The 27,084-nt window shown below is 36.7% G+C and overlaps 1 protein-coding gene across 1 annotated transcript in view; it reads left to right on the top strand.

Moving 5' to 3' along the window:
* LOC311081015 (copine-8) overlaps nt 1-19,554 on the top strand; it is a 138,321-nt gene extending 118,767 nt beyond the window's left edge. The window contains exons 16-20 of the mRNA XM_084111354.1: nt 217-344; nt 10,350-10,452; nt 11,334-11,391; nt 12,939-13,012; nt 16,606-19,554. Coding sequence (XP_083967480.1) covers nt 217-344; nt 10,350-10,452; nt 11,334-11,391; nt 12,939-13,012; nt 16,606-16,794 — 552 coding nt within the window. The 3' untranslated portion in view covers nt 16,795-19,554. The remainder of the gene's footprint in view (nt 1-216; nt 345-10,349; nt 10,453-11,333; nt 11,392-12,938; nt 13,013-16,605) is intronic.
* The last annotated feature ends 7,530 nt before the right edge of the window (nt 19,555-27,084 follow it).

Below are 27,084 nucleotides of genomic sequence, written 5' to 3'. Positions count from 1 at the left end.
AAATTGCAATGCACTAAAAACCACTCATAACCTCATAACAACCACATAACACCATTCAAGTGGCACTTACATTTTCTTCAAAGAATGAAGACATCTATTTATGTCTCTAAAATGTGGACTTTCCATTGTGAGTTATCATATCTACAGCAAATGTTGAAAGAGGCCATGTCTACCCTTATTTGATTTTGCAATATTTTATTTTCTATGTTCCTAAAGAATGGAAACCCTCAGAATCCATATTGCAATGGCATTGATGGAGTCATGGAAGCGTATTACCAGAGTCTAAAGTCTGTTCAGCTCTTCGGTCCCACCAACTTCTCGCCTGTCATCAACCATGTAGCCAGGTAAATTCAGAACATTTCAGAATTTCTTTTGTGTGTTTTTATCTATAGATTATTGCATTAATATGGAGGTAACAAATCATAGATTGTTGCAGTGCTTATTATAAACTTTTTTTTCACAAATATGTGCCCTCGTAATATTCAGTCAAACATGTTAGAGTCCTCTACTCCTTGCTGCGACATCTTGTCTATGACGTACATTCCAATACGCGAGCTAAGCAATGTTCGACTAAAATCTGAAAACTTTTTATTGGCCATTTGTTTACACGACAACTGAGTTTTGGGGGCCTGTAAAGGCAAACTTTTGAAAACGGGTTTCGAAATGAAAATTTTTAAAACTATACCTATATCATCTCCATGTAAACTACAAAAATGTGAATTTGTGAAAACGGTGACGTCATGCACATGCTATAGTTTATAGGTGCGTATAGTTTCTTTACAGCATTGTTAGTCGTTTTTGTGGATCCGTGTGAGCGGGGATAGTTTTGGAAACGTTGTCGTCTGTACTCAAACCTTATGTACACTTAGTTTGCAACTGCCACTTTCTATGATCCAATCAATTCTCAATGGACAAAATCAAGTCCTGCCTTACATATGTTCTCATTCGATAAGCCATTTTACTCACAATAGATACGAAAAGTTGAATAGTTGATCAAAATATCAGATTTGTGCCAACTTTAAGTAGGCAGGTTACCTTCAAATAATAAACGTAGTGACAGTTTTTAACTGCTTTAACTTGTAACTGACTTGCTCAGCTCTAATCCTGAAAGAGACGGCTGAAGACGACAATTTACACTAATTTCCTCTATAGTGATGGTAAGAATGCATCACATACTTGAAAATTGCAATCTAAAACATTTTGTTCACACAACAATACACAAAATTGTGTATATAAAAAAGGTCTGATTATCTTTTCTTATTACTTTGCTCTACAATAGTTGAGTCTGATCACAGAACTGAATGGTGGACTGTTTTTTTATATTGACCATTACAGTAAATATTTTACCATTGTTCATGACATACTGGTTGTACTTTCATGTCTCTCATATTACTCCACCATCTATCTTTTCATATCATCGGAAGTTGATTGGAACCATCTTGCGACTTAATAAAGCAACTATGTCTGTGATAAAAAAAAATGCATTGGAAAACTGTCCTCATTTTGTATATGGTGAACATTAAACCTGTGATAGATGGCTAGAAACACTGGTATAAACCACAGCTGAATGATTCTTCTATTGCTGAAATGAAGCAAGCAAACAACTACCTGCAACAATGCAGAGAATGTTCAGAGAATGACAACAGCCAAATATTCTCAAAATGTGCATTAACCCCCAGGTGCATCATCCAAACAAAGTGTGTCACATTTACACAGAGATAATCCTATCCGAAATGGCCTCTGAGGTGTGATATATGACCTTTAAATCACTTTAAATGAGCCGCGGAGTTCGACTTGCAGAGGTAAAACAACAAGATTTGATCTTATGCTGTCCCAAATAAGATCATCCCTGGTCTGTATCATCAGCCAAATGATGAGAGGAAAACATTAAATGGCTATCATAAATGTGGCACAATGGCCTGAAAATTAGATCTGGAATTTGAAGTACACAATATGAATATAAAAGATGGAGGGTTAACATATTTTCGAATTGTATTTTGAGTTTTTAAACTTTTTGATGCCATGAACCCCCAAATATGGTAATCCCCTAATTCGAGACCTTTCCTAAAATATAAAGGGAGATATATTTAGATATATTATGTATTAAGAATCACAGGATTACACTTTGTGTTCCTGTGAATTAGTTTTCTGTTCCGTTCTCAATAATTTCATTTGGTCCGAATGAAACAACGCCATGTGTTCCCTGTCGTTCAACATGTGTTTGCATGCCACTGCGTAGCCTGTTCACACAGACATTATACGTCGTCGGCACGTTTCACGTACACTATGCAGACAGAGCGAGAATGGCTGGCTTTCCTTCTGAACCGACTTTCCTACTGAACTGAACCAACAACAAGTGGCAAATATCTACATTTCAGGTTTGACAGTACAGTTCTATATAACGCTGTCTAGCCCTATGCAGATAATTCAGTGAGATTCGACTGTGTTGCCGCTCTGTCCTGAAATCGCATATGAATAAATCTGAAATACAGCGCATTCTTTTTTTTATTTCAACATGTCCTCTTCTGAACGGGAATAATTTCACAATTAGATACTTATGTATGCAAGCAAGCGCTTCTGTTTCTCCCCTCACTGTACTGTAAAGTTTTCTCAACGGTGAATGACACATAATGTAATCCAATAACGTTGTCTCTGTTTTTGAGGAGGCGTGGCTTTGGACGGTGATTTTCAGGGAGGGTAGGATCGTATGCTTTCAATGCTAGCAGGCTAAAGTCAGCATTCCCAAGTCCACCTATTGCACCTTTAAGTCTTTGAATCAGATTTCTCCTTCGTCGTGCGCTCCTTACACTCACGTTACGTGACAAAAGATCAGACCAAAACAGAAGTTATTTTTGCGGTGTTTGTCTTTTTTTTTCTCCCCCCTCTGTCAACATGGACCTTCCCGCTGACCAGTTATTGTGTCTGGAGCAGAGGGGCCGCTCCCTGGAGTCGCACACCAGGGATTTTTTGGAGTTGGCATGCCTAACGCACTATCCCAACTGCTCGCTCTATGTAGATCCCGGAACCAGAGCCCAGTCAGCATTCGCCCCGCCCTACGGAACAACAGCAGATCTCCACCGCAGACACGGAGCCAGTGCCTGCCCCAGAGAACGAGCCAATAAGCCAAACTGAGCCAAGTTAATGGAGCTTGAGGACTCAGATGGAAGCCCTGCCCACACTCCCATTGCTGTGAATGTGCTGAACATGGCCACTGGGAATATACTGGACTTAATACTTGTGTCTGTCCAGACCCCGCTGGTTCCTCCCAGCCCTGAATCTCTTGTGATCCCTCCCAGCCCCCCTCTCCCACCTCCTCTACCAAGTCTAATCTGTTCATCAGCTCTTCCTCCTCTGGTTCCTGGCAGTCCCTCAGCTCATCCACAGTTTGGCCCCTGAAGTGTGCCAGATTCGCCTTGGGTCTTCCAGTCCCCAGTTTTTCCTTGGTGTGATGATTCCCCATCTCCGCCTCCATCCACAGAGCCACCTCAGTCCTCCGACCCATCGGTTTCGACTTGGCTCAATGCTCCCTCAGCTCCATCATGTTCTGTAATCCTACCAGCTCCACCAGGTACCCTCGTCCCACCATCTTCGCCTTGGTCAGATGTCACCCTGGCTCCACCGTGGAATTCTGGTCTGCTGGTTACACGTCTCCCCTCCATCCCTTCGGCTCCACCGGGCTCCACCTTCTCTCCTGCTCCACCGCGGACCTCCGTCGCACTGGCTCCACTGCGGTCTTCCGGATTCCCGCCTCCGCCTCGCCCCCATGACCCGTCAGCCCCCTGAACCTGCAGTGTCACCCTGGCTCAGTGTCTTCTCGGCTCCGTCTGTGTCTCCATCGCGGCTGGCTGCGTAATAGTGAATAATGGCGCAAACACCAGTACATTGACGAGCGCAAACCTTAGTAAATAACCTTGCGTGATTCATTTAAATACTCTCCTCCCATAAATTTTGCGCCTGAAAGGGAAACTCCTACAAATGCATATGCAATAAGGTCAGCGGCAAAAATAACTGTGTCCACACCCTTTCAGCGCAAAATTTTTCACTGCATGGGCCCTATTTTAACGATCTGAAACGCACGTATCAAGTGCAAAACGCAAGTAACTTTGTGGGCGGGTCTTGGGCGCTGTTGCTATTATACCGGCGGGATAAATGACTCTTGCGCCCGACGCAAATCTAAAATGGGTTGGTCTGAAGTAGCTTCATTATTCATAGGTGTGGTTTGGGCGTAACGTGAAATAAACCAATCAGAGCGTCATCGTCACATTCCCTTTAAGAGCAGGCGCGCTTGTTCTATAGCGGATTCCTATTATAACGGCGGATTTGCCAGGCGCACGCGAGGAGCAGTTCACAGCCGAGGAGACCGACGTTCTCATCAGGGACGTTGGGGATGGAGAAACACACCCAAATTAACTTCGGTTAAACAGACGTACGATAATTTGGGTAAATGTGTAAGCTAGATGTATGCTTTTATAATAAACTGTCTGTCTATCTATCTATCTATCTATCTATCTATCTATCTATCGTAATAATGTATGATTTGCAAAAATGATAACTGCTGCGTCTGTATGTAGATGAGAGAATCAAAGTGTATGCGCGTTGTGCACACGCTACATTGATTATGGCATGGTTTGCGCCAGAACACGCCTCCCCTTGCGCTGAACCGCCCCGGGCAGCGCAAGTGTATTTCTTAGTTAACCGACGTGCGTCTGTGGAGGGAAAAGTCCGCTTTGCGCGGGTGCAAAATAGGAATGATACATGCGTCGGTGTAGAAAGTCAATTGCGCTGGGTGCAAGATAGGGCCCTATGTCTTTAGTAAATCCCGACAGTAGTTTTTTAACGCCAAAAGAGGGTTTGCGCTGGCGCAGTCTGATAGTAAAATTTTGGCCCTTTGATTCAGATTTCTCCTTTGTTGTGCGCTCCTTATACTCCCGTTCCGTAAGTGAAAAAACAAAAACATTATAATATAAAAACAACATGCTGTTTTCAAAATGAATTAATCAGCTTTTATATTGGCATTGTTATAAAACCAAGAGAAATTATGAAAATATTATCTGGTAAATTCTTACTTTGTATTTAGTTGAGCAAAGTATGTATAAAACTCAATATAAAATAATCACAATTATCCCCATGATTTCTGAATGTGTTTTAAAAAGCAGAATGACAGTGATATTTAGCTTCTTTTTTTTTTCTTAACTGATAATTTTACAATATATATTTGAAAATATAGGTCATTGTAACTAACAGAGATGTAATCAGAAAGGTGTATTCAGAAATCAATAAATGTGCACTGTCCAAACGGTGAACTGAGAAGTAGAATAAAAATAATAATTTTAGAAATATTAATACATTTATTGTGAAATCTCCATGTCCTATTAAAATTAGTTGTTATGGGCAGAATTTGAACAGTTCATGTTATCATGTTCCTAAAATCCAAGCTCTATGTCTATGTCCAGAGATTCTTTACTTAGTATTTCACACTGTTAGAGGTCAGAATAAAATATTTAAATTATGTTGTTAACATCTTGTGTGGCTGCGAGAACCCGAGCCTCTACATCTCTATCAGCAGCAATAAAAGACTGGATTCATTATGCTTCAATTGCGGTGCAAAGTGTCTTAAGCTCATTTCAGCATCCACATAATAACAATGCCTGCTACAGTGTACAATAAATTGAGAGAGCAAGCATTCACCACTAGCTCTTTCCTCAGAGAATCAACACTTTGTCGTCAAGATAATGTCATTATCTTGATCTTTTATTTTGTTTGGTATGGAAATGCAAATGGTTGAGGCACAATTTCCCCCACTATATCATTTTGTAATTTTGGATCAATCACTTTTTTTGAAAATCTGACTCAAAAGAGCATTTCGTTAACAAATCGGACATGTCTCTAGAATGAATGTCAAGATTTTCAGTGAATATCAATATAGATATCAAGCAGTAATGGAAATACTAATTATGGAAATAATAAGTAATGAGTAAGGAAGGAATGACAGAATTTTCATTCACTGTAAAACCCAACAAGTTAACTCAACTCAAACCGATTGAGGAAACTGATTGTGGCAAACCATTTAAGTTTAAAAATAAATACATATGAGTATTGTGAACTTATATATATTGAGTCATCAATATATATAAGTTCACAATACTCATATGTATTTATTTTTAAACTTAAATGGTTTGCCGCAATCAGTTTCCTCAATCGGTTTGAGTTGAGTTAACTTGTTGGGTTTTACAGTGTTCCTTTAAGATATACTTGGCTGCAAAATATTAGTTATTAAAGAGATCACAGTGAAATGTTGTGGTTCCAGCACAAACAGAAAGTTTTTTTTGGTTACACTTTATTTTAAGGTGTCATTGTTACAGTGTAATTATATATTTAAGTACTCAGTAATATTAAGCAACTACATGTACTTTCTATAGGGTTAGGGTAGGATTAGGATTTGGTTGAGGGTTAGTTGCATGTAATTATTTATAGTTTACTGTTATTACTATGGTAAGTACATGTAACATATGTAACAAGGGCACTGTAAAATAAAGTGTTACCATTTTTTTTTAGGGGCGAACAATATTAACATATGGACTGCATCTAAATTTACAATGTGAAAAGAAAAGAAAAAAACCTCCAAAATCCATATGACTGCTAATGAGATTTTGTATGAGTTGAGAGATCAAAAATTAAGAACCTCAGGAAATATATATATATATATTTTTAATTTAACTACTTTTCTATGTATTTAATTTCCTTTGTTAATTTCATTTGTTTACTGAAAACATCTCCCAACAAACCGAAGTCATGGTAATGGTAAAAAATTAAGTAATTAGTGGTAACTAGTGTTACCCCATTTTGTAAAAAAAAACAAAAAACATCTAGAATCAAGGCTGCTTAAAAGTGAACAATCGCTGTTGCGCAATCTTGCGGCCAAAATTATTATTTCTGGAACAAATTAATTTATGCATCTGGGTAGCTGTGTGCATGTTACTGTGAGACAGTCATACTCAACACTTTAATACAGGTGTTATGATATTGATAAATTGGTTCTTATTTTTGCGGTTGTTTTTACACTTGAACATGTTTCTAAAACTCATTATGTTCTGTTATTGCACTTCAGACCTCTATGCTCACAAATCCCATGTTAAATCCACACTAATTAATGATTTAAAGGGAGCCAACATTCAGTGGACTGACACATCCTCACATTGTGTTTCTAATTATATGTCCATTTCATGGATTTTCTGAGGATGTGAAGTAAAGGACAGTCCATCAAGTCATTATCACCCCTGTGTTCCAAACACACACAGTCACTGCGGTGTCCACTCATCTATGCTGAAGACAGATCTGTCACACTGCACCGCTCTTATCTCTCTGTGTGTATTTGCCGTAGGTCGTGCCCACGCAGTTTAATAATAAACTGCTTTTAAATTGTTCTTTTAAAGCTAATGCGCTGCTTGCCTGGGTTTTCCACTGTGCTCATTTTTGTTACTGAGAAATTTAAAAAATAATTGCATCATAAACTTATTAAGGCTGGTTCAAACTGTGGCAACAAATGCCAACAATTCAACATTTTGACATTGTATTCAGAGTATTGGGAAACATAACCAGTGTTGGGGGTTACGCATTACAAGTAACACAAGTTACGTAATCAGATTACTTTTTTTAGTTACTTTTTCAACTGTGTAACGCAAGTTACTTTGTTTTCCCATTTATTGACTAACACCTCTCTTGTCCCCATGTTGAGAGGAATCGTGAGTAAGTGCAGAGGTGTTGTGTATGCTGTGTGAACATGATGCTTATTGTAGTTCTAGACTAAATGTAAACAGGCATTTACTCTTCACACTTGCATAAAAACATTCAGTATTCCTCAAAATGGGGAAAATACTGTGAAATGCAAACTCAGAATATTACGCAAACCTGCATTAATTAAATATGTCAAATCATACAAATACACTTTATGTATTTAATCTCACTTTATTAACCAATGTCTTTGCTGCTGACCTTCGATGATTCAATTCAACCATAATAATAAGTGACTTCAGTTAAATATCACATTTTATTATTAAAGTTTATTTAGATAGGGACAGATACAAAAAAAACATAGAGAAACTTAAAGGAGCCGTATGTAAGATTGTGGCCAAAACTGGTACTGCAATCACTTTCAAATTACTATAGAGTGGTGAATCCCCTCCCCCTCCCCCCTGACTCGAGGTTGCCAGATAGGCTGCAGGATCCAGCAGGAATGTAGGCTGCTATGTAGCTGTGGTAACTAGAGCAGAGCTGGCAACCCGGATGCCGAAACACTACTGACTTCGTGATTGGTAGATAGGTGGAGGTTGGAGCTTCAGGCCAAAACACAAGATGACAACATCAACATCAGTTGAGGGCTGCAACTTCACTTTTTAAATGACAATATCCTGGCCGGACTACTGTTGTCAGTGATATAAGTATTTGAAATGAACATGATTTCTTAATGTCTAGTGACATATCAGGGCCATTTTATGATTAATTGAAATACATTTCTTACATACAGCTCCTTTAATCAGTCATCTGATGTATGTATCATAGTGTTTTTAGCTAAAGCTAATTCACAACACTTGTCCTTAGCAGGGCTTTTAGTTAAAAATAAAAATACAGACTAACATTATTATAAATGTGTAGACCTATATCTGGACATACATCTGGCAAATCATTAATGTAGAGACTGAAAAGTATAGGTCCCAAGACAGTGCCCTGAGGGATCCCTGTTTCAATTTCGAGAAGGGTGGATCTCACATTATTAATTATAACGCATTGTTCGCGGCCTTTTAAATATGATTCAAACCAAGACAATGACTGTTTAGATAAATTAAATTTAGCTAATTTGGAAATGAAGATCTTGTGATTTACTGTATTTTTGTTTCAGTGTTATTATTACTGCTGAATTAAGAGTGAAAGGGCCTTTACATTGGCCAACAATATAACTTTTTTTGTTGTTGTTGTTGCCATTGAAATACAAACAAGCAAGCCCAGCCTAGATAAGAAAAAGTAACGCAAAAGTAACATAACACATTACTTTCCATAAAAAGTAACTAAGTAATGCAATTAGTTACTTTGTAGGGAGTAACATTATTGTAACACATTACTTTCAAAAATAACTTTCATAACTGTAATCTACACACTGTGCCAAGTCAATTCATTAGGTGAACAACAAGCATGCATGTTAACGATAAAGACAGTTGTTCACTGTAAATTAATGTTCGTTTATAATAAATTAACTAATATTTCTCGTTTTATTCCGATTATGTCAAGGTTTCCGTTCCATCACATTCCAAGACTGACAATTGCCGACCCAACAACTGTTGGTTGTTGCCGTTTGTTTTTGCAGCTTGAACGAGCCTTTAGTATACATAGTAGCTGGAAGTTCTAGTATGCATACTAATATCATAATATTCTAATAATCACATTTCACAAGGCTCTAAAACTTTGTGAATTCTAAAGATTGGTTAAAACAGTTTGAATCTTTGTGACAGCATACGCAAATGATGAAAGAACATATTATATTAATATTCATTAAATATTAAACTAATCACCGTAACCCCAATTTTGTGTTTCTGATGTTGTTTATTTCTGGAACTTTGATAGTAATGGTAACGTACATTTGATTAAAAAAAAGAATTCAGCTCGTAGTTTCTGGTTATGTGTGTTTCACGAAATGCCAGTGTGTCCTCAAGAGGATTTTTTAAATCGGCACACATTTTCAGTGACAGGCGAAGAAATGTTTTAAGCATTTCTGCGTACATCATATTATAAATCCTCAATGGGACAGTACGTTTTCAAAGCTTTAATCCACCGAAGCCGATCTGAGAAAGAAGGGGCTGGTAAACATTTGCCGAGACCATTTCATCCTTTCTCCTCACACTGAAGTCTGTATGATATTTCACCAGAGCTTGAAGCACAAATCACAGAGAGTTGAAGGATGCTAAAGTGTGTCAACTGTCAGAGCGGGGAGAAGAGAGAGAGACCTGATAAACCCTGATAATACCTTTTTATTAAATGTGATCGTAAATGTATGTAACGTGTATACAGTTGGACTGCCAAAGTTATTAAAAAAAAAGAAGAAAAGATTAGTTAGTTAAAAGGTTTGTTTTGGGGTTTTTTTTTGGCACAAACAAATTAACTGTGTAGAATATATTGCTTGTGTCTCGATATTACTGCTTCTGAGTACATTATTTACCTCATAAGCTGATGGAAATAATTGGGATGCCAGACTGCAATGTAGTAATACAGCGAAATAATATTACAATCCAGAGGCTTTAGCTGCATATCCCCCAGTAATGAGATGTTTAATGAATGTAACAATGTGCTCTTTCGTGCAGATACGCTGCCTCGGTAAAGGACGGATCCCAGTACTTCATCCTGCTCATCATCACGGATGGAGTGATATCAGATATGGCCCAGACAAAAGAGTCCATTGTTAATGTGGGTATTCGGTCTACTACACAAGTCTTTAGCTCTTGATCAACTTAAAAATTCCACTCTTAAAATAAATGTCCTGTAGTGGGGTTTTTACTATATTGATTGAACTTAAAAAGGATTTGCGGATTGTATTTGGACAGTGAATATTTATTTTGATGAAGTTAAAAATTAAGAACAAATGCACATATTTGTACTGTTTTAAATATATTATATTCTAAATATAAATATTTAATATTTAAATAACAATTGAAACACTATAAAATAAATATATTTATAGGTAAATACAGCACTATTTAATATGTCACTATTTATTAGATATCTGACATGTTCTACACTGAAAAAAGACAATAACTGCATTATTATTTTTTCTCAAATTATATTTGTGGTTACATTTTGATTTTATCTTAATTAAAAATATTTTCAAAGACAAAACCATTCATATAAAGTAATTATTTATTATAAAGAGCATACATACTAAATCAGTATTTTCCTTCACAAGCAAAAATGTCACTTAATGTAGGTCAGTAATATAATTTTTTATTTCACCATAAATAAAATTAAAGAATTTTCAGAAGCAAAAATACTATTTAAACAAGATTGTTTCTTTCTTTTCTTTTTCTTTTCTTTTTTCTATGGGGCGTGTTATTTGCTTTTAGACAAACTGAACAAAACGAATTAATCCAGAACCCACTATTTTCGATTAAACCATTATAAAAAGGCACTTATTTCAGTGTAGGTCAATATCATGACAGGTAGTTAATAAGTCATTAAATTAAGCTTCTCGTATTAACAGACTGAGATTTTGGGGGGGATAAAAAAGGATTATTAGTCATGGTAAATTCTTTTTTATCTGCTTTTCTTGTTTTTCTTCTTCTTCATTCCAGGCTGCATGTCTTCCCATGTCAATTATTATTGTTGGAGTTGGACCAGCCGAGTTTGACGGTAAGAAAAGGATGCTTTTATTTATTTAGTTAGTTGGTTAGTGGGTAACACTTTATTTTGATGGTCCCTTTTGAACATTCTATTGACTATAAGTAACTTTGCAACTACATGTCAACTAACTCTCATTAGAGTATTAGTAGAGTGTCTGCTTAATATCTGATAACTCTTTATTGTGATGGTCCTCCAACAGACACTCTACTGACTATAAGTAACTTTGCAACTATGTCAACTTATTCTAACCCTAACCCTACCAGTCTACTAATACTCTACTAATACTCTAATGAGAGTTAGTAGACATGTAGGTGCAATACTACTTCTAGACAACAGAATGTGTTAAAGGGACCATCAAAATAAAGTGAAACCGGTTAGTGTTATTTAGACTCCTCGTATAGATTTAATGTTGCTTGTATTTCTGGTCACACTTTAGATTAGTCCAATTCTCACTGTTAACTATCTATTAACTGACTTTTGCCTCAATAAACTCCTAATTACTGCTTATTAATAGTCAGTAAGTTGTTAAGTTTAGGTATTGGGAAGGATTAAAGGGTTAGTTCACCCAAAAATGGGTCATTAATTACTCACCCTCATGTCGTTCCAAGCCCGTAAGACCTCCGTTCATCTTCGGAACACAGTTTAAGATATTTTAGATTTAGTCCGAGAGCTTTCTGTCCCTCCATTGAAAATGTATGTACGGTATACTGTCCATGTCCAGAAAAGGTAATAAAGACATCATCAAAGTAGTCTAAGTGACTACAGTGGCTCAATCTTAAGTTTATAAAGCGACGAGAATACTTTTTGTGCGCAAAAAAACAACAAAAATAACGACTTTATTCCACTATTCATTTCCTTCTCTCTGGGCCTCGAGTGAGTTCACGTAGTATAACTGCGTAGCGCTTCTGGGTTGTCTTTATTACCTTTTCTGGACATGGACAGTATACCGTACATACATTTTCAATGGAGGGACAGAAAGCTCTCGGACTAAATCTAAAATATCTTAAACTGTGTTCCGAAGATGAACGGAGGTCTTACGGGCTTGGAACGACATGAGGGTGAGTCATTAATGACAGAATTTTCATTTTTGGGTGAACTAACCCTTTAAGGGATGTAGAATATGATCATGAATAAGGCATTAATATGTGCTTTATAAGTACTAATAATCAGCCAATATCCTAGTAATATTCAATCATATTAAGCAACTAGTTAATAGTGAGAATTGGACCCTAAACTAAAGAGTTACCTATTTTCTTTGTATTCTCGTTTTTATATTCAGCTCTTTTTATCTATCTATACAACACATCCCCTTACCCTCTAGATGTGCTATTTGCTTTATAGTGATGCTCAGGTCTTGAGCTTGAGTGGATAAAAGGATTGTGTACTACTGCAAAATAAATGAGGATGTAATGTGACAGTGACAGTAATGCAGATGGGTTTAGTAATAATGAAACAAGACTAAAATACTCAAAACACACACAATCACGGGCACTCAAACACACAGCTAACTCCCGTTTCCATGTCTCCGGTCATGCGTGTTTCTTATGTGTCCTCAGCCATGATCGAGTTGGATGGAGATGAAGTCAGAATCTCATCGAGGGGCAGATATGCTGAGAGAGACATCGTACAGGTATAATAACAAGTATTTCAAGCATTAAGCCATCATCATTAATAAAGGGACATTACAAAAAAGGCCAAGGACTAATTACAATTAATATACTACAATTTTCTGTTTATTAATTATATTACTTAATATGTAAGTTCACAGATTTTACACGCCCTCTTATGTCGGTATATGTAAATTAATCACGTTTACTTGTTCTCCGTGTCCTTCTTCATCTGTTTGTCAGCAAAACACGGACTTTGTCCAGGGCTTTTGTAAAAAATTACACATTGTACTTCCGCATTTTTGTATTCTCGCGCATGGACTGTCAGATCAACAGAGGACTATTAATAAAACAGTTATTGAAAAATTAGGTTTATCACTGAAAATTGTATTGCACTTTGTCTACTCTTGGAACAATGCAACATCCATCTATACTGGTACTCAACAGCGTTTTGCTTTGGGACTTTGGGCAGAAGGTATTTTGTGACGTAGATACATAGTACTTACTCAAATAAGTACTAAGTAATATTAATTAACTACATGTACTTACTATAGAGTTACTGTTAGGGTTTGGTTACTTGAGTTAGTTACTTGTAATTATGCATAATGTACTGTTATTACTATAGTAAGTACATGTAGTAACAGAACTTTATTGTGTGGATTCTAACATAATTATCTGTAACATCTTATTTTAAGGTGACATAGATACATCGTACTTACTCAAATAAGTACTGAGTAATATTAATTAACTATATGTACATACTGTAGGGTTAGGTTTAGGGTTAGTTTATAATTATGTATAATTTACTGTTATTACTATAGTAAATATGTGACCCTGGACCACAAAACCAGTCACATGGGTACATTTTTTGAAATTGAGATTTATACATAGGCTTTCCATTGATGTATGATTTGTTAGGATAGGACAATATTTGGCTGACATACAACCATTTGAAAATCTGGAATCTGAGGGTGCAAAAAAATCAAAACATTGAGAAAATCACCTTTAAAGTTGTCCATTTATGTTCGCGATTGTGCTGCATTCACTCACAAAAATACATGTTTTATATATTTACGGTAGGAAATTTACAAAATATCTTCATGGAACATGATCTTTACTTAATATCCTAATGATTTTTGGCATAAAAGGAAAATTTTGACCCATTCAATGTATTGTTGGATATTGCTTCAAATATATCCGTGTGACTTGTGACTGGTTTTGTGATCCAGGGTCACATATATGTAGTAACACAGAACTTTATTGTGTGGATGCTAATATAATTATCGGTAACACTTTATTTTAAGGTGACGTAGACACATCATACTTACTCAAATAAGTAATGCATAATATTAATTTACCATATGTACTTACTGCAGAGTTAAGCCCACAGCCCCTATAGAACCACAGACAATTATTTTATCAGTTTTAACACTGAAGCTATGCATCAGATTTTTCCCATCCTCACCGACCTTGTCATAAAACTCGTTTAAATGATCATCGACGCCTCCTTGCTGCTTTTGTTTTGATTTGTAACGTAAGTGATGAGTCGTTCATGAACGATCCATTCATTGCGTCTGTCATGTGACAAATGAACGAAAGACTCGGAAGGTAAAGTAATTATTTATGTTCCCTGTAAACGATTTTTGACTGCATTATAATGATTTCTTAATTCAGAATATGATCAAGATTGCGTAGGTGGATGTGTTCTGGGAATTTGCCAGTTAATAGTATAACATTTAAAGCCCCTTAAATGAACGAAATGACTCGAAAAAAGATTTGTTCATTTTGATGAACGAGATCGAACAAGAGAGTCAGTGGACACTGGTGGCTGGTGTTGCCAGATTGGGTGTTTTTTCCGCTACATATTAGGCCGGTTACGGTGTGTTTTAGCCGGGTTTTCGTCTGGCAGTCTCTATAGAAATCTGGCACTCTATTGAACGAAGTTAAACTGAGAGTCTGAGAGCGTGCCGTTCACAGACACCAGAATGAACGAGTTCACAGTAACGTTCATCAGGCAGTAATACAGTACGTTCAGTTCACGTTCACCCAAAATATGAACGAGTTCATGAACTATCGTTCAATGAACGCGTTCAGGCACAACACTGCCCATTCCCATCATGCATGAAACACACATACATTAGCCATTCTGTGTTCTGACTGAACTCTGCTGGCTTTTTATAATTAAGAACAGAGCTCTCTCGGTCTCTCTCAAAATCTTATTTCTTAACGCTCTCCGTGCTCCTCCCTCTCCTCTTATAGCCGAGGCAGTCATCATTATGTTCCTGGGTCGCCCCATGCTTGTTAGGAATATGTTAACAGGCAGTGTGCATGATCGACTATCATAGGTGGCTAGGGAGGCTTGTCCAATTAGATGTGCTCTCGCATACACACACATTCCAGTGGATCTGGCTTCCCGGCGACCAGCACATACTTAAAAGCCCTTTTTTTCTTAACTAATCGGCTGTGTAGTGCTCTCAGAAACAGCCGCATCTCTTAGGATAATTTGGCTCTCAGTCTCAAAGGCGTTTTGAGTTGATTGGCATGCTGAGCATTTGATGGCTGTGTCCTCATTTCAGGTTAATCGCTCTTTTCAGCTTTGCAAATTCTCACAGAAATGCAGATGAATGCAAGACCTGCTTCAGATTATTTCCACCTGATGAAAGTCAAAATAAAGCGTGTGTTTATACCATAAAATCTACTCTACGTGGAAATGTATTTTGTAACATTCCCCAAATTTGGTCTGTTTCCCCATTATTTTTGCCATTATATCATGTATGTTTAACAGACATGTTGAATACACTATGTTAGCGTGCTGACGTGCGATGTACTGTATCATATGTTAGCTTTTTGACTTTTGACACGGGTGTTGAATTATGTTAATGTGTTATGTGACTTTTTGTTTTAAATAACATTAGCTTACCTACTATATTGTTGAATTAAGAATGGTAACATATTATATTTGAACATGCTGAAGAGCAATCACTGTAATCCATACTGTATGGACAAGAAATACATAGCCAAAATACACATGACATGCGGACATATATACATTATATATGTGTGTGTGTGGCCCCGAATTAAGAATTCGTTCCATCGTTTTAGTAAATCATAGCCACATTGAACTAATTTGTTCCCTCATTTTGATTTAACTAAGGGAACTACAGTAGATAGTACAATGTGTCCATGATTTCGTAAATCAAGGGAATTATTATATCGTGCGCACAACTTGAAACGAGGGAACAAATTAGTCACATGTGCTGATGAATTAGTAAGTCATGGGAACAAATTGTTAATTTGTGGCCACAATATACTTTTTTTTCCCACATGTCATGTGCAGGGATCTTTACCAAACAGAGTTGTGAGACTGGGCTGGTAATTTCAGGCCAACTCTTTAGCAATAATTCTAAATTCTTGTAAATCATTTTGAAGATACTTAATTTAGCTCTTTCCATTTTTTTTCCCCAACCTAAAAAGAAATCAGTGACCCGTCTGTACAGACGGAAGGGAGCATTTTCAGACGGATTAGAATTATCTTTAAAAAAAACAAAAAACATCTTTCTACACAACACTAAATAACAGTCAAATGTTGATTTGAATGTCCTTTTTGCTTTTGCAGTTTGTTCCATTCAGAGACTACATCGATCGCACTGGGAATCACATCCTCAGCATGGCCCGCCTGGCCAAAGACGTTCTTGCTGAGATCCCAGACCAGTTCCTATCCTATATGAGGACCAGAGGCATCAAGCCATCTCCCGCTCCCCCTCCGTACACACCGCCAGGACACCCGCTGCAAACTCAGATCTGAAATGGGCCCAGGAGCGAGCCTTGCAGTATCTCAGTATCTATCTCTGAATCACTCAGTGAGGTGAAAGTTTCCTCAGCTTTTTCTGTCCCTTTCTCTTTGCACTATGGGGGCTGTAGACGGACACCATGCTTCGACAGGGTTCTGAGGACAGGTTTACTTCCATTACAGGCATTCTCTGTCAGGATGTCTCTCAGTTTCTCTCTCTGTCTCTCAATGCCTGGCTAGCTTGTTTTCTGAGAGCCATGTTATAGCATGAACTTCACGTTTCTGGCTCGTCATGAAAAGAAGGCGTATGAAGGAATGACTATAAAATGAGCTGACGATGTTGCGCCATGTCTCAGAACAGCAGAGCAGCTTCCTCTTCCTCAGACTGGGAAAAGGCTAACAAATCACCAGTCTCAAGTGTACTGTTGTACATAAATTTGAAGACTTAGACTTGTTCTGTAATTTCTTATCTCTTCCTCTTCTTTCTTCTCTGAGCTCTCACTCAATGTTTACATGTTGATGATTTTCTTACTGTTGGATCTAACTTTTATAAGTGTATATCTTCAACATGATCCTCGCAGCATGTTATCTTTGCCAAGCTCGTCAGGTCGCAGCGGCTGGTGTCGTCGCGGAAAACCACATTTCTTGCATGGAAATGGTGTGCTCAGGCATGCGATGCATGTCGTGCAACGTTCATGTTATTTGGCCTTTTCTTGTTCTCTCTTTCTCTCACTCACTTTCTATTCTTCTTCTCTCTCTCTTTTTTTTTTTTTTTTTTGACGGGCACCTCATTGTGCATAATAAACCTCATAGCAACGTGCTTCATTACATTTATATCTGAGCAGCTGCTCTCAAATAAGAGCCCAGTGGTCAAAAACACAGATGCCATTATTATTTTTTGTCTTAAAACTTTTTATGGATGTTTTGTCAGTTTCTGTTGATTTGGTGATGCTGTGTAATGTTTTTCATGTAGATTCATTCATCATATTTAATAAGTACCTAGTAGATTTTCCCAAAGATAGTGTCAAAAAAGCACAAAGCGAATTACGAAATCCTTCTTGGATTTCATTGTGAATAATAAAGTGTTGAAACCTGATAAGATGCAGAATTATACACCTAATTTACAAAAGTATTTTCTAGAAATATTTTTGATCCCATTATTTTAGAAATGTGCTGCTAGTATCAGGAAAATAATCATTTAATGTCTTCATCTAAACATCACATATCAACTTTTGACATTAACATTTAGCAGAGTTCTTTTTTTTTTCTTGATTATTACCATTGCAAAATACTAAAACAACATTTTTTTTTTTTTCTAAACCGTTCACATGTAGTAAATGTGAATCTTCTAGTATGTAGCAACAAATTTTTTCATCACACACTAGTGAACTATTTTGGGTAACAGCCTCATGTTGAGGGGGAACATTCCCTTTTTAACTTTTGTTCTGGAATTCAGGATTTTTTCCCCAGTTGTGCTGCTTTGTCACACGCAATATTGAAATATTACACATAAAGTAGCTGCAAAAAGTATTTTAAAACACTAGTGCCAAACATACTGAGCAAATGTATGATGTATGTTATTTCAAAAAATTCTAAAGTATTGTACAAAAAAATTACATTTGCCAAATAAATTTACTTTAGGTTTGAAATTATGAAACAAAAGTCACAAAATAAAAACTAAAAGTATGTCAGTTATTGGTACGCTTAATTACTTACTTAATATAATCATTAAATTTCACCTTAAACATAATTGCAAAATTGGCTGAAAAAATTGAAGCTAGTTTGGTGTTCTAATCATTTTATAATATTATTATAAAAATACTTTGTAGACTGCTTTTCCTTCACTATCAACTCGACTCACTCATAAAAGAAAGTTGGCTCAATTTATATTTGTCTACAAACCTACTTTCCATCACGTAAGCGTAATGCTTCAAATCAAAAGATTTAAGATCGTTGAGGATGAGGAACAAATTCGTCTGCACAGAGTGACAGTTGAAGAATGATGTATGTGTAAAAAAGCAGCACTTCAACCTTGGGATTTAGTTGACGATAATATCTCTCTTCTGGGAATGTTGGCTCTCAACATTCCTTTACTTGCCCTCAGTTTAGTTCCCCTCTGCATTGCTGGTTCCACGGCAGCTGCCACTTTGGTAAGCCCATTCACCTGTAAGTATGCACCTGTGTGTGTGTGTATGTGTGTGTGGGTGAGGGAGTGTGTGTGTGTGTGTGTGTGTGTGTGTGTGTGTGTGTGTGTGTGTGTGTGTGTGTGTGAGCGAGTGGATGTCAGCTTGGCAAGCATCATCGGAGTGTTTTTAAATGTGTGACTCGACTCACATGAAATTTGTTTACTGAAGATATCCAAATATTATATTGTATGCTATTCATATCTAAATATTATGTGCACTATGTTTGCATGTACAGTTTTACAAGAGATTCACCAGGTCTTTTGTTATTGTTAGTGTTTTGAGTAAAAAAAAATATAATAACAGGAAAATAACTGTACAAATGGCCTTAATCTCTCACTGAATTCTTGGAATTGTGTGATGCCTTCAGATGAATTGTTATATATTTTGTGTCAGTGTACAATTGCTTTCTAGTGTATATTTTCTTTGCACAACTCATGTATGAAAAAAATAATTATATTGTAATTTTTGGAATCGGTGATTAATCAGAGAAAGCATGATTGAAGTTCTGATTGTCTAGTAAGTCCATATGATGAAATTATTATTTATGTATCAAGTAATTTTGGAATAAACATTCTTAATATATACACAATGCTTTGTGAGTCTGTATGGCATTTTCTGATTGTAAGATGAATAATGATTACTTACACTATTTATACTACAAAACTACTTAGAAAAGTGCATAAAGGTGAGGTCACATTTTGGTAAAATTTTGCTCTGAAGCAAATTTTCCGATCAAATGGATTGCGTCTAAAATGACTGGATTTTGCCTTGGAAAATTCTTCAAAAAACGGTAAATGTGACCGCACCTGAAGGAAGCGAATAAGGATGCACCTACAATCCCAGACAGCGACATAGTGTCGGCCCAGATCCGGCCCACATCTGGTATGTGTGGAATCTGGGATCGTACGGATCTCGGCCGACACTATGTTGCTGTCTGGGATGGTTCTCAACCCTGGTCCTATATATTTTGAATGTCTTCCTAATCAAACACAACTGATTCAGGTCATCAGCTCATTAGTATGTGTGTGTCAGACAAAGGAGATACTCAAATTGTGCAGTGTTGGGGGACGGGGACTAGGGTTAAGAATCACTGACCTACTGTCTTTGGTACTAGCTTAGGAACATGCTAACATTAAACTTGGAATCAGTTATAAGTCAAGTCTCCTGTGCCCTCAATGAGAGGAGTGCTATTTGTGTAGCATGTAGAGTTTATACCCTTGGGATACGTTTGAATTTGGAACAGAGTTCCAATATTGTTCCTATATTCCCTCTCTTTCTCTGACTAGAGAGCCATTAGGAATAATAACTGTTTTCCATATTGGTGTGACACAGTAATTGCAGAAGGATCACATTTGGCTGGCTGGTAAGCTCCAATTATATCAGGGTGCTAAAGCATGTGGACCTGTAGAAGATACAGAGGACTTCTAAACAGGGTTTAAAAACTAAAAACTAATTATTTGGGTTCAGTATTTTAACGTTTCTGACTGTTCATTCTGTAACATACCGTTCCAAAAATGGTTTGATTTGGAAAAAAATGGCAGCTAATAATATTAAAACTTCTTTTTAGTTGTTTTTGGCCTATACTTTATACAATAGCTAGAATAAAACTATCATAAAAAGAGCTTACGACTAAACATCATAACTCCAGTGGATCCTCAAACTGTACAAAGCCTCATACAGTAGCTCCAGACTCAATCATGAATGAAGTGCTGCACGCATTTTGGACGGTCTCTGCTTATTTGCAGTGCAAAGGTAAATAAAGAACTGGTTCTTTGAATAAGTACAGCGTTTTCTTTGCTCAAAAAAACACGATGTTTGTAAAGGCTAATGTTTATTTGAGGAGCAGAGAAGTTAGTCTAATATAATATGAGTCTCATATTTGCCGTAGTCATAGCCAATACAGCATATACCTAATGGGTGAACGTGATTTCAACAAGTACATGTTCCTGGATCAACATCTTTGTTGATCCTGGAACAACTTTCCAATCAACCAATCAGATTTGAGGGACAAGTTTACAGTTTATGTCAGGTTTAGGCTTACAACCAGGATGAGGTGCTTCAACATCAGTGTTATTCACCTATCATTTCCCTCTGATTTTAGGGAAAAGTTATTGGTAGGGTTAGTTTTAGGGGTATGGATAGGGTAAGGACTAAATTTTGGGACAGGAATGTTATTCCAGGATCAACAAAATATGTTGATCCAGGAACATGTCTTACTTGGCAAAATCACGGTGACCATACCTAATGCGATATGCTTACCGTCTCAGATCGGACCTTTTCTAATGACGGGCAAAACACAAACATCCGACATTTGCTGGTGAAAAACCTCTTAACTCCATTTGATCTTGATTTTGGTGAAATGTTAATAATGGCACATGAAGTATCTGACCATATAAAGCCACAATGCTATTACAACATTAAAAAATACAGGTTTTTCCTGAATAGGATGCGGTTCTACAGTAACACTAACATTTTCGCTGGTTTCAAAACACACAAATGTGTGAAAAATTAAAATTCAATTTCACTTAAATGTAATGCTCTAACGTTTGATGGCATATCCTCGGAAAAACTCCAAAAGCTAATGTCAGCCAATTACCTATGATGACTTGACAACCGAGCGTGGGCATTTCACTCACGGGATTTGGACACAACGTCACATTTGCGTATTTGAATTCATGATTGGTAGACTGCTAAATTAAAATCTAAAACAGAATGATAAAATAACATTATTAAACGGTTAATGGTCATTTCAAATAAGTGTTTCTGCTCAGAACGATTAAACTTGATTTTGTTTTTATGTTCCTGTTAAAATTGTGTTCATTTCCGGTTTTCGTTTTCGTTCCTTGAACCGGACCCTGCTTCTAAATTCACACTTACAGTAACTGACCTAACTAGTGTGGATGGTTTAGTGAGCAACTGATGTTTGATTTGCACCAACACATATACCTTTGTATAACACCCTCGCACACAGATATTTGCAGCTTGCAGTTAATGTATAAAGTATGAGCCATCATGGCATTATTTCACGACACCCGGGTAACGCAGTGGCCTTTAAGTCTATTTCTACTCTGACAGAACAGCCAATTAGTTTCATCTTACTTTATGCTTAGTACTTGCATGGATTGCTGTACAGTTGCTTGTACAGTGTGGGCAGCTTTCCAGTATCGCCTATACAGATTTAATTGGCTTTAGAACTGTCACTGGCATGAAAGCAAATGAACTTTTAATGTTTGGAAAAGAATAATGGTCTTTTAACTACTTGCAAAACAAATAATCTTTTTATAGATTGGTTGCACTTAGTGTCTGCTAAAAGAGCTACACTTTATCTGTATCAACAACGAAAGACCTTGCTGATGAACATTAGCAGTGTACGAATTATATAGTGATGTTCTAGGCAAGTCAAAGAAATATTTCATACATTTTCAACCAATATTATGTATTTCTTTTTTAATTAAATACTTGTAACATGTAATTCAATGATAATAACATGATAATAACAATAATTTTGTTATTGTACCATCTCATATTGATCATGTTCAACTTACAATGCTTACAGTAATTCAGCAAGTGGTGTCTAGTGAACATACAGTGAGGAAAATAAGTATTTGAACACCCTGCTATTTTGCAAGTTCTCCCACTTAGAAATCATGGAGGGGTCTGAAATTGTCATCGTAGGTGCATGTCCACTGTGAGAGACATAATCTAAAAAAAAAAAAATCCAGAAATCACAATGTATGATTTTTTAACTATTTATTTGTATGATACAGCTGCAAATAAGTATTTGAACACCTGAGAAAATCAATGTTAATATTTGGTACAGTAGCCTTTGTTTGCAATTACAGAGGTCAAACGTTTCCTGTAGTTTTTCACCAGGTTTGCACACACTGCAGGAGGGATTTTGGCCCACTCCTCCACACAGATCTTCTCTAGATCAGTCAGGTTTCTGGGCTGTCGCTGAGAAACACAGAGTTTGAGCTCCCTCCAAAGATTCTCTATTGGGTTTAGGTCTGGAGACTGGCTAGGCCACGCCAGAACCTTGATATGCTTCTTACAGAGCCACTCCTTGGTTATCCTGGCTGTGTGCTTCGGGTCATTGTCATGTTGGAAGACCCAGCCTCGACCCATCTTCAATGCTCTAACTGAGGGAAGGAGGTTGTTCCCCAAAATCTCGCAATACATGGCCCCGGTCATCCTCTCCTTAATACAGTGCAGTCGCCCTGTCCCATGTGCAGAAAAACACCCCCAAAGCATCACGCTACCACAAAGCATGACGCTGTGAAGCATTCACAGTAGGGATGGTGTTCTTGGGATGGTACTCATCATTCTTCTTCCTCCAAACACGTTTAGTGGAATTATGACCAAAAAGTTCTATTTTGGTCTCATCTGACCACATGACTTTCTCCCATGACTCCTCTGGATCATCCAAATGGTCATTGGCAAACTTAAGACGGGCCTTGACATGTGCTGGTTTAAGCAGGGGAACCTTCCGTGCCATGCATGATTTCAAACCATGACATCTTAGTGTATTACCAACAGTAACCTTGGAAACGGTGGTCCCAGCTCTTTTCAGGTCATTGACCAGCTCCTCCCGTGTAGTTCTGGGCTGATTTCTCACCTTTCTTAGGATCATTGAGACCCCACGAGGTGAGATCTTGCATGGAGCCCCAGTCCGAGGGAGATTGACAGTCATGTTTAGCTTCTTCCATTTTCTAATGATTGCTCCAACAGTGGACCTTTTTTCACCAAGCTGCTTGGCAATTTCCCCGTAGCCCTTTCCAGCCTTGTGGAGGTGTACAATTTTGTCTCTAGTGTCTTTGGACAGCTCTTTGGTCTTGGCCATGTTAGTAGTTGGATTCTTACTGATTGTATGGGGTGGACAGGTGTCTTTATGCAGCTAACGACCTCAAACAGGTGCATCTAATTTAGGATAATAAATGGAGTGGAGGTGGACATTTTAAAGGCAGACTAACAGGTATTTGAGGGTCAGAATTCTAGCTGATAGACAGGTGTTCAAATACTTATTTGCAGCTGTATCATACAAATAAATAGTTAAAAAATCATATATTGTGATTTCTGGATTTTTTTTTTTTGATTATGTCTCTCACAGTGGACATGCACCTACGATGACAATTTCAGACCCCTCCATGATTTCCAAGTGGGAGAACTTGCAAAATAGCAAGGTGTTCAAATACTTATTTTCCTCACTGTAGAAGTTATTTAGCATTTTTAACCCATAATCAAGTTTTAACCCATTATCTAATACTAAACTTATTTAAAGCATTTTATATGTATTTTGTTTAAGTCATCTGCCTATAAAAATCTCATTGATTTACATTACAACCCAGAATTTCATCTTACTTTTTGGCCATATATATATCATATATATATATATATATATATACACCAAAATGCATACTTTTGCTACATTTGATGCTCTAGATAAAACTATAAAAATGTATGAAATACAAAAAAAATAAAATAAATTGTGCTGCTCTTTTTATCATTGTCTCTATTCTCTTTCTCATATTAAATGGTTCTTTCCCCATAAATCTTTAGAAATACTTATAGATCTCACATTTTGCCATGTGCACCACCTCCTACATAAAACTCATTATATACATATTTCATAGCGCATGTGGCCGCCTCTTACTTTCTATAAACAGATTTGTGTGACTAGGAGGCTAAAGCAAGAATAATGAGGCTGCTATTGTTAATTAGTCGTGTCTTAATTATCTGTGCATATCTCTTATAAGTTATAGTCTGTAAGGAAATGTTGCGTAAAACTTGATTCGGTTCAGTTCAGTTTTTGATTTTGGAAAAAAAGAAAAGAAAAAAATGGTCCTGAAAGTGTGCGCCAACCTGTTCCTCAAAGGGGAATATTTTGTTTTGGATTTGCAGTCCCCTCAGGGTATCCGCATGGAACAGATTTACACAACACAATGCAATATTTCCACACCTCTAAATTATAGATAATCCCATCTTGACATTTCCCAATTCTCCCACTCATAAATCAAGGCACACAAAACCTTTGTAATCACATTTCAAGCCTTACCAGTGCTGGTGTCAAATCATGTTGTGTTATTTAAAACACCAGTTTTACAGTCAAATCTACAGTACTATGGAGAATAAAAAAGGCGAAGAACAACAAAATAAAATGAAGACAATAAATAGACAGCGCATTGCACAGGGAAAATTGTCAGCACAGCCAGTTTAGTCTGATTAATGGATGAATGATTCTTGTGAAAAGATTATTTTGTTGAATCAGAGTAAAAATGCACAATTATCAAATGATCAGAATCAGTCTAATGATTTGCTCGCTTGAATCTATAAGAACACTTAGAATTTAGTAATAAATGTATTAAATTATATTTTATTTGTAATTTTTAGAATGACATTAGGACCACATATGCACTGTAAAAAGTTATCATAAATAGCTATTTCTTCCACTTACCCTTGAAGGTAGAGTAGGTAATGTTTTTATATACACTTTTTGTTATATTGATTCAAATTCTCTTCACATCCTGATAGAAATCAATAATAGAAGTGGTCTGAATATTAAAACATGCACATATGTGACCCTGGATCACAAAACCAGTCACATGTCGCACGGGTATATTTGTGGCAATAGCCATTGTATGGGTCAAAATTATCGATTTTCCTTTTATGCCAAAAATCATTAGGATATTAAGTAAAGATCATGTTCCATGAAGATATTTAGTAAATTTCCTACCGTAAATATATAAAACATGTATTTTTTTGAGTGAATGCAGCACAATCGCGAACATAAATGAACAACTTTAAAGGAGATTTTCTCAATGTTTCGATTTTTTTGCACCCTCAGATTCCAGATTTTCAATAGTTGTATCTCGGCCAAATATTGTTCTATCATAACAAACCTTACATCAATGGAAAGATTATTTGTTCAGCTTTTAGATGATGTATAAATCTCAATTTCAAAAACCCATGTGACTGGTTTTGTGGTCCAGGGTTACATATATTTTCTCTGGAAGTCTCAGGACCACAAAAAATGTTCGTCCAATCATTGCATTCGGTCCGAATGCAATAATAGGTTGTTCCACATGCCTTCTGCCATCAGATTATTTAGCAAGTAAAAAAGTGCTTTTTGTTATAAACATCTCATTTAAGCTATCAGAATTTAATCTTACTTACATTTAATCTTATCTTTAGACATATAAATAACATCTGAACAAAATTGTATTTGTAAAAATTAAATAAAACTGAATGAAAGTTCTTTTTTTTTTCATATTGTCATTATATTATATTATATAAAATAAAAGCATGATATGATACAAAACATAAAACCCGTATGGAACCTTTTCTCCATCTTTTTTGGTAAGTAATCAAAAGTTTCAATAAACTGTTCCATTTAATAATTCTATTTCATATGTCAGGCTTTACAGTTATAAAAATCCTCTGCAATCTTACTTGTTTGCTGCTCTGACTTGATAAAGCATGTTGTTTCTACTAGCTGTTACAGCACATTAAATAGGTTGCAAAATGTGATCAATTTGATTGTCTTCTACATATCAGATGAGGGCGTAGAATTTTTTTGTTCAGTATATCACATTAACACCTTACAAAAAACAACACATCATAGAAAAATATAGAAAAACCTGTTGTGAAAAAAAAATTCTACAGTGCATTCTAGATCTTTTGAATATTTTTATTTTTTAATTTTTTTGGTGAAGTTGGACCAGATAATGGTGGAAGTAAAGATTACATCACTAGATACCAGCAGTGAATGTAACATTTTGTAATGCAGCTAATTATCTACAGTACATTTGGAAAGCACTGCATCTCAGATGTACCCGACCAACCTCCAAAATGAAGGACAAGAGGACACCAGCACCCCCTGTCCAAACCCCGATCAAGGACACAAAATCCCCCGTCACCAGGAAGGTGTGTGTATGCCTGTTTGTGTGTGTATACTTGTGCATCGTTTATGTGTGTGTAATTTTGCCTGTGTGCAGGTGTGCACCAGCCAGGCATGGCCGACACTGAATCTATTAATATCACCCTGGGCTAAATTTACATCCTCTGTGCTCTGTCCACACACTGCTCCAGTCACACACACCACCACTGACATATAAAGATCACG

The sequence above is a fragment of the Abramis brama genome (assembly GCF_963993115.1).
Source record: "Abramis brama genome assembly, chromosome: 4".
NCBI classification, from domain to species: Eukaryota; Metazoa; Chordata; class Actinopteri; order Cypriniformes; family Leuciscidae; genus Abramis; species Abramis brama.
Note: the sequence above shows the minus strand (reverse complement) of the source record. Positions and strands in the feature narration are given on the sequence as shown.